General features: G+C 48.7%; 1 protein-coding gene across 1 annotated transcript in view; it reads right to left on the reverse strand.

The window, feature by feature from the left end:
- Positions 1 to 760: 760 nt before the first annotated feature.
- LOC119292307 (60 kDa jasmonate-induced protein-like) overlaps positions 761 to 13,201 on the reverse strand; it is a 57,706-nt gene continuing 45,265 nt past the window's right edge. The window contains exon 2 of the mRNA XM_037571152.1: positions 761 to 868. Coding sequence (XP_037427049.1) covers positions 761 to 868 — 108 coding nt within the window. The remainder of the gene's footprint in view (positions 869 to 13,201) is intronic.

The following is a 13,201-nucleotide window of genomic DNA, read 5'->3' on the forward strand; positions in this document are numbered from 1 at the left end:
AACCACTCGGAATGTTCAATTCTGTCACTCGGAGTATAACTTCGGCCACCGAGATGAGGTCGAATAGCGATAAATTAAACATCAAAGTTATTCCACTCAGCGACCTGAAACTTTGCATGCTGAAAACTCTTTCACTTGAGGCCATCTTACTTGCCTTTTGCACCTTGCCAAAATCCGATGTCAACACTTATGTTATGTATGATGCTAATGAGAAATTGTTGTCGAATTATGCAATTAAGTTGTTTAAATGAGTGTTTGAAATGAGTTTGTGTATAAAAAATTGCAGTTGATTCTTTTAGGGGATCAAGTTAGGGCATCTACTAGCTGAGCAAAATTTTAGTCACCCCAAATTAATATTTGACTTTTTGAGATAGGGAGAAGGTTTGAGAGGAATTATGTTTATGGCATCTGATAGAGATGCACTAAAATTTACCGGTTTTGGAGTTGAGGGATCGTTTCTACACTTCAAACAAAGTTCAATGACAAAAAAATACGCTTTTCTCTATAATAAATGGACTGCAGATTGTCTATGCATGCCAAAGTTTTAGCATTTTCTTTCCGAATAGAATTGAGTAAATTATGTGAGACGTCGGGGCTGAAAGCCTGAAACAGCTAGCACAAGGAAAGCAAGCAAAGCTGAAAGCCTACGTGTTCCAACCAGCTAGATGACCAACAAACTAGACGGACATGAAAGAAACATCGACCGGAGATAGACCTAAATAAAGTCCAAAACGAGCTGCAAGCAAGCACGCATGCACGTTTACTCTAAGTTGATCGGGATGGCGTGAGCCTTGAGCACTTGCTCGAAGTCCGCATCCATCAGCATGTTCATCACCGCCACCGCCTCCTCCTTGCTCCAGATGTTGGCCTGGGTCTCCAGCATCTTGGTGAAGGGCCCGTCTTCCCATTTGCCCGTGCGGTTGGCGCGGATGCTCGGGGGCGACGCGGGACTCGCTGTCCCATCCGCTTCTGATGGTCTCTCTGATGGGCTTCAGCCGCCTGGCCTCGCAGACCATCACCTTCACGGCCGCCAGAGCCCGCTTGACCGGCTCTGCGTCGGCGGCCGGGTCGTAGGCGGAGAGCCACTATCGGACTCACGGGCTATGCCTACGGCCCAGGGTCGTTGGCATAGGTCCTATGTCGTCGGCATAGCCCCGTCGGTGTAGATCACGTCAGCGTAGTTGTGTCAGATCGTCGGCGTAGTATAGCCGTCGGCATAGGAGCGTATGCCGACAGCCTTGGGGCAGCCGTCGGCATAGTTTAGCCGTCGGCGTTGTTTTCCGTCTGACGGCAACGTACGGCGCCGTCAAAACCACTGGCGACTCAGGAGAAGACACGTGGCAAAGGTATGCCGACGGCTTGGCCGTCGGCATACAAGACGTCAGCATACCTTTGCCACGTGTCGCCCCCTGGTTTGGCCTGGCGGCAGAGCTATGTCTACGGCAAAGCCGTCGGCATAGATGTAAATCTATGCCGACGGCTTTGCCGTAGGCATAGCTCTGCCACGTGGCGCCTCCTGGTGGCTCCTAAGCGTATATATGCCGACGGCTTTGTCGTAGGCATAGTTTTTTTTTCCTGTTTTCTCTTTTTCAATTCATTTGACAGCATTTCAAAGAAGAATAATATGAAATATGACAGTTCATCATCATCATTTAAACATAGTCAAGTTCATCATCCAAAGATCATCACTAGCGAAAGTTCACGAACATAAAAGTAGTGCAAGACATGAAACATCATAAAAGTTGAAACATGAAAGGCATGGCACAAAGGCCGCATACACGGAATCATCATCGACATCAAGCACCACCGAGTCCACCTCCGCCAAAGCCACCACCACCACCGAGTCCACCTCCGCCAAAACCACCACCACCACCGAGTCCACCTCCGCCAAAACCACCACCACCAAGTCCACCTCCGCCAAAAACGCCACCGCCAAGTCCACCTCCGCCAAAACCGCCACCGCGACCACCATCACTCTGCCAGATCGGAGTGACTGGGGTCAACGGAGCAGGAGTCGAGCCACCGGTCCCCTACATGTTTGAGAGAAGATTCTAACGGTAAATATGACATGATAGTGTTGCATGAACGAGAACTAGTTTGTCATTTGTTAGGCAAATGTACTAACCGGAGTATCACCGCCTAGTGCCAGCCATTCCTCGAACGTGGGAATGTATGGGGCGTCTCCCGCAGGTGGTGGTGGGGGTCCAACTTGTGGTGGCTCCGTGCGGTTAGTCCAAGACGCCAACATAGCCTGGATGTTAGTTAAACAACCAAATTAGAAAGTCAGAAGGAATGAAAGTGCAAATTTGAGCTTGGTTTTAAGAGGGCAAAACTAACCGCCATCACTTGACGGCTGTAACCATCGTTTGCCTTCACTCGTTGCAAGTACTCCCTCACCTCAATATGCTTATGCTCGAGAAAGGCCTGATATGCCTACAAAATTGAGGATGTTTCTAAATGGGCAGTGCTGAAAATAAACTAAGAAAGATAGAGACAAAGAAGATAAGGGGAAGTACTTACAGCACGCTGGCGGACTAAGGGAGGCTGTGAACGCCCCGTACTCTCTAACGGGCTCGGGTTGGTAGCTCGAAGACGTGTGTACGAGATCAACGGAGTGACCAAGCCATCGAAACACGGATACCGGCCATGGGACTTACCCTGGATGGCCACCACCGCCGTGTCGTCGATCTGAGACTCGGCAACCTCAGGAACGGGAACATCCGGATGCAACTTCTGATAGTTCTGAGTGTAAGACTCCAGGTGCTGCTCGGTGTTGCCGTAGTACTGGCTCTCGCCCTCCTTGCGATCACGCCGCTCGTGGGCCAGCTTCCATGACTCCATGTCTGATAGCGGCCTTTGCAACTTGTCCTCCTGCAAAGTGAAATAGAAGTTAGCCATACATAAGAACATGACGGTAAAGAAGAACAAAAATGCATCATTCATATAGATATACCTTCATGGCCTTGAAGCCCCAGTGGTTCCTGTTTCCTTGGCCGTGTGTCCCGTCTTTTCCACGGTTCGCCCGGGCCTTGATGCTCTTGGCAGCAAACTCTGCATCGTCACCGACCCACCTATCCACCAAACTCTCCCATCCGTCATGCCTTCCATAGCACCAATGAGGAACAGCCTATGGAAATTTTGGAAGCATGACATGTGAGCACGAAACATATAGTTGACTGCTTGAAACAATGAAAAGTCAGTAATAGTTACCATCATGAACTGCTACCTGCTCATGGTAAGTTTTTGCTTCTGTGCTTGAGTCTTGGTCATCTTTTGGTGCAGGTAGATGTGGTAGTACTGCGAGACGGCAACCCAGCGCACCTCGTACTGCAACTGACGAGCTTTCTTCTTCGCAGCCGCAAGTAAGACCACGTCGGCTCTGGCCTTGTGCTCGCCAAGAACTCTATAGAGTTGCTGCAATCATGCATAAACCAGAAGCAAACAAGGCATGAGTTGAGTGACTCAATGATAAACTATGAACGAAACTAAAGACAAGTGATCCAAAAGGGAACTTACCAAAAATTTGGTGATCACGGCCTTAGCGGCCGTCCCGTACTCCGCGTTGCTGCAAGCCTCGTAGTGGGCCCAGCTTGTGGCCAAAACACGCAGATGCGGGTCCCTGTCTGGCCGTGGGCAGAATAGGCCAGGCCAAAACTCCTTCAACAGGACAGTGATAAGGCCACTCGGTTTACGGCCCTTTCCGCGAAGGATCCAGTTACTGCAAAAGAATCAAAGGATTGCCATGTGTACAATAAGAAAATGTTGTCATGTGTTGAAAATATGATTGAGATGCACTTACTCTGTCCCCACAGGTTCAACGAGCCACTTCTGCGCCTCGATAGAAGGTGGTGTAGGTACTCCGACATTACCACATAGCCACCCCTGCAGAGCACCCGGTGGCAAGTCACCCCACAACTCGGGGTCAACCTCCCCTCCACCCTCCTCGCCCTCCTCCTCACCCTCCTCCTCCTTGGCCTCCTCCTCCTCACCATCAGGAACATACTCCTCGTCCTCAGACTCAGAAGCTGCCTCAGCATAGGAGGGCATCGAAGAAGACCCTCCTATTTCGGACACGGCCCGGAGTTTTTTGGCCCGGTTGCCTCTCCCCCCACCTCCTCGTCCTGTAAGGGCTCTCCCCCCACCCCCTCCTTCTCTAGGGTCTCCTCCCCCGACCCCTCCACCTCCTTGTGAGGTGCCATCCTCGTGTAGTCGGGAGGGAACCTTGTGGGCTCGTCCACTCCGAGTAAGTCCTCCTTTGAGTTTACTGAGGAAACTGGCACCGCTGGACTTGCCCATGATTAGCAAACCTGCATTGAGAAGAGGATAAACAATTAGTAAGGATATAAAAAAACAAGCATACAGGAAAGACATTAATAAGAGAAGAGCACATTAAGCATACTATTGTAATGATCATTAAAAGAACATACATTTTCTAGAACCCATATGAATCATCACTATTGTAATCTATTTGTCGACCGGTCTCATCATCACTATCCTGCATATCTTCTTCGTAGTCTGACGGAGGTGGAGGCTCTTCCTCATCGTCAGCGTCAGTGTCTTCATTTAACTTTTTAAGCATAATTATGTCTCTTTGATTCACAACTGCCTCACCATCAATCCGTGCGCCGTCGTCATTTGGGTCCAGGTCAACATAACCCAAGTCATCATCCTCCTTGTTTCGGACCACGTCATCATGTTCCTCTAGAAAGAACACTCCCCCGTATGTCATGGGGTTTATGTTGTAGTAATCATCATCGTTCGGGTCCGGTAGCTTACCATGTGGCGACACCTTGAACACAACTTCCCAACCCTTTAGGTACTCTTTCTGGCATGGGTAAGGCAGATAATATACTTGCGTGGCCTGGGTGGCGGCGATAAAGAGATCAGCTCCGGCATAGACGGTTCATGGTTTAACTTCAACTAAACCAACAGAAGGCGTATGTCTCAGACCCTTTTTGGGGTCGAACCATTGGCATTTGAACACAGTGAGACTTAGGTGTTTACGGCCACGTTTGAATGTAAGCTCGTATATTTTTCCTACCCTTCCGTAGTAATCTACTTTATTATCTCCTTCGGTGAAGACTCCGGTATTTATGGTTTTGGGATCAGGCCGACTGTTCTGGTGCTCCTCTGTATGGAAGCGATACCCATTCACATCATACTTTTGGCATGTCATGACGGTAGGGTCAAAACCCATGGAAACCCATCTCAATTCTTCATCCATTGATCCGTTCGGATCATTTCCCTACAAGTTTAATTAAAATTATAGGGTGCATGAGTTTAATTGGAAGTGTGAAATGGGTAATAGGGAAGTGTGAAAAATTACTTTCTCCATGAACCATGCAACGAAATTTTTCCTTCCATCAGCACCCTTTCGGAGAAGAGCAAGTGCCTCCGCTTCAGTAGGAGGCAGCATTCCCGTCCACTCTTCCTCAATGAATCGACTACAATAAGCAAAGAGGTATAAGAACTAGGCAAAGTGAACAGAACGAATTGACTAAAAGAATGGTGCAAAGGTATTACCTCATCCACTCATCCTCAACTTCCTTGATGTTGTGCAAGATATAGAACATGACATCCTCCCACTCATCTCGTGGCATGTCATAAGATGTCGAGCATCCAGCCCTGCCACCTTGCCCGATGAATAAAGGCAACTTGGGTTTATACTTGGGTTCTTCTGTATTGTATCGAGACACCTTATTGTGCAACGTGGGAACATGGTCCGGATAGTAGGCTGTCCTGAGGTCTGCCACCTCCTCTAGGATAACTGCCTCAGCTATGGAAGCTTCAATCTTAGCTTTGTTTCCACATTTCTATCTCAGATGCTTGTTCTGTCTCTCAGGGCCGTACTGCCAACGATTCTGCATAGGGCCCCCCAACAATACCTCGTTCGCGAGGTGCAAAATGAGATGTGTCATCGGAGTAAAGAAGCCTGGCGGGAAGATCTTCTCTAGCTTGCATATCAACTCCGACGCCTTCTTATGCATTTCTTTTTTCTTCTCAGGGCATACTTCTTTAGCACAAAGCGTGCGGAAGAAATGGCTTAACTCCGCAAGCACACGGCAGACACGCTCGAGAACATAGCCCCGAACCATCACCGGCATAATCCGCTCAATCCATACATGATAGTCATGACTCTTGAGCCCGGTCACTCTGCCCGTTGAAAGATTGACCCCCTTACTTATATTCGACGCATAACCATCGGTGAACTTCACGACGTGTTTCAGCCACTTGAGTGCCTCCATCTTATGATCCTTTTTAAGTACGAAGTCAGCATCTGGCTTGAACCAAGATTTTCGACTGCCTGTGGGAGGCTGCATGTGAAGAAGTGGTCTATCACAAATATTCTGTTGATCGACTCTAGCATTAACATTATCCTTTGTCTTATCAGGAATGTTGAGGATCGTGTGAAAAAGGGACTCTGCGACATTCTTTTCGGTGTGCATCACGTCGATGTTGTATGAAAGTTTGAGGTCCTTAAAATAGGGAAGCTGCGTGAAGGGGGTAATGTGAGTCCAGTTGTGCGTCTCACCATATCCTTAAAAACATTTTTTTCCCTTTACCTTTTCCTTTGCCCTCGTCTTCGCCTGTGGCTTTGCTTTTCCCTTTGCATTTCCCTTCACCGGCAGGCTTAAGAGCTTTCAGCTGAGCAAGCACATTCACACTAGAAAACGTTGGAATCTCGTTTACTTCATGGACAACTTTGCCTTTTGTGAAGTTCTTCTTGTCTTCCCTATCAGGATGGCCTGGAGGGAGGAACTGTCGATGCATCTCAAAGGCAACATACTTGCCACCCTTCTTCAGCCAAATGAAAATCAAGGCCTGCATGCACACTGGGAAAGGCATCTTTCCACTTGTACACCATCCGCAGAACAGGGCATAGCCGGGAAAGTCATGCATGCAATACTGTAGCCAAACTTTCATCAAGAAATTTTTCTGCAGATGTCGGTCGTATGTCAACCTCGGGAAGTACCAAGAATGGTGCAAATCATCCACCAACGGCTGCATAAACACACTCAAATTCTTCCCCGGATATTCAGGCCCCGGAATTATAAGCGACAGGAACATGGTCTTGCGTTGCATTATGGCACCGGGAGGGAGATTGAGCGGAATAACAAATACGGGCCAGCAGCTGTATGGATTAGACGACATACCATATGGATTGAACCCATCACCTGTTATAGCAATTCTGACATTCCCAGCCTCGGCTGCTTCCTCCGGGTACTCTATATCGAATGACTTCCATGCTTCACCTCCTGATGGATGTACAATTTTTTTTGGATTGTACCTTTTCCTTTCCTTGTGCCACTTCATCATTTTGGCAGACTCCTCGGTGATGAAAAGGCGACGCCGTCTTTTTATAAAATCAAGATACCGAAGAACCTTCACAGGGATTTTTAGCTGCTACTTCTGACCATGCTTATCGACCACCTCAATATAGCGAGAGGAACCGCACTTCCTACAGTAGTTGTCATCCACATACTCATGCCTAAACAAAAGGCAATTCTTTGGACAAACATATATTTTCTCATAGTCCATGGAGAGCGCCTTCATGATTTTCTTTGTACCGTACATGGTTTTCGGCAGTTCATGGCCCTCAGGCAGGCTGTTAGCCCATACTCCCAGAAATGCTTCGAAGCAACCTCGGCTACAGCCGTACTCAGCCTTGACTGCCATCAGTTGCGAGATGGCATCCAGCACAGACAACTTGGCACCCTCATAGAGAGGTTTCTTTGACGAGGCCAAGATTTCCAGGAAGGCCTTTGCGGTTTCCTCCGGCTCCTCCGGTTCATTCGCTGAATGTGACGGAGGTGTCGGCTATGCAACAAAGACATCATCTAGCATGTCTCAAACCCCATCGTCCTCATAACCAGCGACGCGTTGTTGTATCACATTCTCTCTACCACGGTCCCGCTGGGCAAAGTTTATCGGCATATTAAAGTTGGGCATAAATCCATTCGTGCGAAGGTGCTTAGTCATCTCACTCTTATCTCTGCGGATACGTCTCTTACATTTGGCACACGGGCAGTCTGGCACTATCCTCATTGGACTACGGAATATCTCTTTCAAAAACACATCAGTTTTCTCGACCCACTCTGTTGTTACTTGATTCCAACGGAAAAACCCACTATACATCCACTGATTATCTGCCGTCTCTGCTTTATTGGAAGCCACACAACAAAATTAAGGATTCATTTAAATTACCCACATCAATATTTTATTTTTTACAAGGTTGACGAGAAACGACATTTAATCCACCTACATCTCTAATAGGTAAAGATGGGTCCTAATCCCACCAGAGAATGTGTAGATTGAGTACGGTCCATGCTATGTGATGTTTGTTTCAGATTCTTAACAGAACTTGTACTTTTGTCATTTTTGCCATGATTGATGTGTGCATCCTATGGACTTGACACTACTAGGAAAAGGGCTATAGATGGAATTGACACTAATGGCGCACCAGACATGTGGTGCGCCATTAGTATATACTAATGGCGCACCACCTTCTGATGCGCCATTAGTGTTGAAACTACTAATGGCGCACCCTGCCCACGGTGCGCCATTAGTACCAATTTTTTTTTTGAACTAGTGCGCCTGTCCAAACATACTAATGGCGCATCCGCTGGTGGTGCGCCATTACTAGTTGTAACTAGTAATGGCGCACCAGCCAGAAGGTGCGCCACTAATGTTATTTTTTTTATTATTGTTTTTATTCCTTTTTTTGCAAAAGTACTAATGGCGCACCACCAGGGGGTGCGCCATTAGTAACCTGGATTACTAATGGCGCATTTGTTGCTGGTGCGCCATTAGTAAGTGGGCAGCAACAAGATATTTTGGACAGCCTCTCCTCCCACACTCACTTTCTCCCCACTTCATTCTCTCCACCGCCTCCTCCTTGTCTCGGGTGCCTCCTCTTTTTCACCTCATTTCCACCATAGATTCATTCAAATTAAGTGGTTAAGTTACCTTGTTTTGCTAGGTAAGTAAGGGGGGAAGCTATATTTATGTTGTTCTCCCTACAACAATGTGCACATGCACTTTTTATGGCCTAGCTAGATCTATGTATGTTCGTGGCGTTGCATATGTTTGTGGTGTTGCATATGTGTTTGTGTTTGGAGGTGTACCGGTATTTGAAATGCGATAGTTGCCAATATTTTGCCAGAATGTTGATTCATTTCCGTTTCGGCGAGAATTTTGGCATTAAGCATTCTTTTTGGTCCTATTTTTAGGGAAAGTCATGCCAATTTTTTCTTGGTTCTAAAATATCGTTTTGCTCTACCCCGCAGGCGACCATGGTCCGCACGATGACCGAAGGCATCGTGAATAGGTTTTTGAGGTCCGCGAAGGCCGAGATGCTTCAAAAGAACGAGACGGAGATAAGATGTCCGTGTTGAAGATGCAAGCTGAATAGCCTTATTGCGGACCCGGATTCCGGGCAGGTGCGGGACCACCTGCTCTTGCGTGGTTTCATGGATGGCTATCGGTGGCAAGGTGATGAAGATGACTACGAAGTCGTCCATGGGGGCCGGGCAAGAAATGAGGAAGGGCAGCAAGACAACCACCGCGGCTCGGGGGGGCGAGAAGACGAAGAATCCCCAGGAGATGATCACGACGGTGATGCTGTACACAGTCATCATGTAGAAGATGCAGGACATGATGATGAGGCCGGCGGAGCAGACGACGCTGGACCATCGATGGGCTGGGTGCAGGACCCTCATATTCAAGAGCTGCTTCTCAAGCAGACGGATAACGCAAGAGCTGCCGCCCGAGAGAAAGCCAAGATGGATCAACTTGAGTTAGACGCGGTTACTCCATTGTATGAAGGATGCAGGCCCGAGGATACCCGCCTGAAAGTAACGCTCATGGCTCTGGAGATGAAGGTAAAACACAAAATGACCGACGCATGCTTCGACGAGAACATGTCATTCTGGCACGAATGTCTTCCAAAGGGGAACAAGTGCCCGACCAGTTTGGAGGAGGCGAAGAAAATCGTGTGTCCTCTGGATTTACCGCACGTGAAATACCATGTGTGCATGAACAATTGCATCATTTATCGGGACGAGCACGCGGAGTCTACCATATGTCTGGTGTGCGGTGTCACTCGATACAAGAAGAGGAAGAAAGCTCCTCGAAAAGTGGTGTGGTACTTTCCAATCACTCCTCGTCTGCAGCGGTATTTCGCGGATCCTAAGGTAGCAAAGCTCCTGCGTTGGCACGCGGATAGGGAGGAGAAGAAGCGAGAAGATGACGCAAATGATCCAGAGATAGATAAAAAAGACAAGATGCCGAGTCACCCTAAGGATGCGAGCCAGTGGCAAGCGTTGAACTTCGAATACCCAGAATTTGGGAACGATCCAAGGAACATCGTGCTGGGCGCGAGCACCGATGGAGTCAATCCGTTTGGCAGCCAGAGAAGCACACATAGCACCTGGCCTGTGTTTGTGTGGATGTACAACCTTCCCCCCTGGTTGTGCATGAAGAGGAAGTACATTCACATGAGTATGCTAATTGAAGGGCCGAAACAACCAGGGAACGACATCAATCTGTATCTGGGGCTGCTGAAAGAGGAGCTTGACACGTTGTGGAAAACGCCAGCCAATACGTGGGACGCCGCAGAGAAAGAATATTTCCCTATGAGAGCCGCACTGCTCACGACGGTGCACGACTATCTCGGTTACGAATATCTTGCGGGGCAGGTAGTCCACGGATTTTCTGGATGCGTAAGGTGCATGGATGACACAACGTATCGCCAGCTAGATAGAGATCCCGGGTCGTTCGAAAACCGTGTTCATGGGACATCGAAGGTGGCTTCGCGACGATGACCCGTGGAGGAAACACAAGGATCTGTTCGATGGTGAAACCGAACCCCGAAAACGCCTGTGTACGAGGAGCGGCGAGGAAATAGACAAGCTGTTGAAAAATTGGAAAGACTGCCCACTGCCGGGAAAGAAGCAAAAGGCGCCAGAGCCAGGAAAGAAGCGAAAGGCGCCAGAGCCGCTGCTGAAGGTATGGAAAACGAGGTCTGTTTTCTGGGACTTGCCGTACTGGAAGATCCACCGTGTGCCTCACAGCCTTGATGTCATGCATATCACGAAGAACGTGTGCGAGAGTCTGCTTGGTACCCTGCTCAATATGCCAGAGAGGACCAAAGATGGGCCGAAAGCAAGGGAAGACTTGAAATCAATGGGCATCAGGCAGGAGCTTCACGCTATATATGATGATGATGATGATGATGATGATGATGATGATGATGATGATGATGATGAGGCGAAGCAGGACACAGAAAGTCGTCGCAAAGGCAAAAAGGCCAAGAAGACCGGAAATGACTACCCTCCCGCGTGCTTCACTCTAAGTCAGGAGGAGATCGAGCAGTTTTTCACCTGCCTCCTAGGAGTAAAACTTCCTTACGGTTACGCGGGGAAGATAAGCAGATACCTAGACCCAGCGAAGCAGAAGTTCAGCAGGATGAAGTCTCACGACTGTCACGTGCTGATGACGCAGATACTTCCAGTTGCAATCCGTGGGATCATGGACGCGCACGTCCGTGAAGCGCTATTTGGCCTATGCAACTTCTTCGACGTCATCTCTCGGAAGTCGATTGGCGTGAGGCAACTCAGAAGGCTACAGGAAGAGATAGTGGTGATACTATGCAAGCTTGAGATGTACTTCCCGCCCGCATTCTTCGACGTTATGGTGCATCTGCTGGTCCATATAGTGGAGGATATCATCCAACTCGGGCCGATGTTCCTGCACAGCATGATGCCGTTCGAAAGGATGAATGGTGTCATCAAAGGATACGTTCGCAACATGTCATGTCCAGAAGGAAGCATAGCCAGGGGCTTTCTGACCGAAGAGTGCATCTCCTACTGCACGAATTATCTAGGCATCGAGAACCCCGTTGGTTTGCCCGTCAACAGGCACCTCGGCAGCCTCGCTGGATGGGTCACCGTGAGGGTCGCCGCAAAATGCATGTCGACTTCGAGGGTCGACTCGCCGACTTTGAAAGAGCAAACCTAGTCGCGCTACAACACATAGACGTGGTCGATCCTTGGGTGGTAGAGCACAAAACCTTTATTAAGAAGACGTACAATGACCGAGGCCAACAGAGGACGGACGGAGATATACTCAAAGAGCACAACTCATGTTTCACGCGTTGGTTCAAGCAAAAGCTTCTGTCGTACCCTTTACATGAGGATTCTTCCGCGGAAGAACAACTCATATTCGCCTTGTCACAGGGCGCCGAGCACAACCTGATGACCTATGAGGCGTACGATATCAACGGCTACACATTCTACACCGAGGCCAAGGACATGAAGAGCGATGGTTATCAGAACTCCGGGGTAACGATGGAATCCTACACCGGTAACGACAAGGACAGATACTACGGATGGATCGAGGAGATCTAGGAGCTGAGCTACGCTGGAGAGAAGGTCCCGATGTTCCGTGTCAGATGGGCCAAGAACGTCATAAAAGAAGACCGGTATTTCACCACCATGGTTATACCCGAAGCCAAATCCAAGACCGCGGGCGCAAACGTCACCGCGAAAAATGAGCCATGGGTACTGGCTGCCCAAGTGGACCAATGCTTCTTCATTACCGACCCGCCAAAGCCCAGTCGTGTTGTCGTGAGGAGAGGCAAAAGGAAGATCATCGGAATGGATGGAGTAGCCAATGAGCAAGACTTCGACAAGTACGGCGACCCGAGGATCGAACATGACGACGATGATGAAGTAGCAGCATACACCACAAGAAGAAGCAGGACCACCCTGCCTAAAGGACGTCCGTTCCACAGAAGAACTCCATTTGCGAAAAAGAAGGGCAAGAAGATTGTGAACAGATAGCTAGCTAAGATCGATTGTATTTAAATCGTAGCCTTCATTTTTCGATTGTATTTCATGGGTACTTTTTGAACTATCATGAATATTTTCAAATTTCATGGACACTCGATCTCGATCCCCCTCCATCTCGATCGCTATCCCACCTCGCCAGATCCGGTCCCCCTCGCCGCCGAGCACCCCCCATTCCACCGGCCGCCGCCGCCGACCCCCCGCACCCTCGATTGCCCTACTCAACCGCCGCCGCCGACCCCCCGCACCCCGCGCACCCTCCCCCGCTCCACCGGCATTACTGTTTGATGATATTTTTTAAAAACTTATTACTGTCTTATAAAAAAAATATTACTGTTATGATTTAAACAAGT

The sequence above is a fragment of the Triticum dicoccoides genome, chromosome 4B, assembly GCF_002162155.2.
Source record: "Triticum dicoccoides isolate Atlit2015 ecotype Zavitan chromosome 4B, WEW_v2.0, whole genome shotgun sequence".
Taxonomy (NCBI): Eukaryota; Viridiplantae; Streptophyta; class Magnoliopsida; order Poales; family Poaceae; genus Triticum; species Triticum dicoccoides.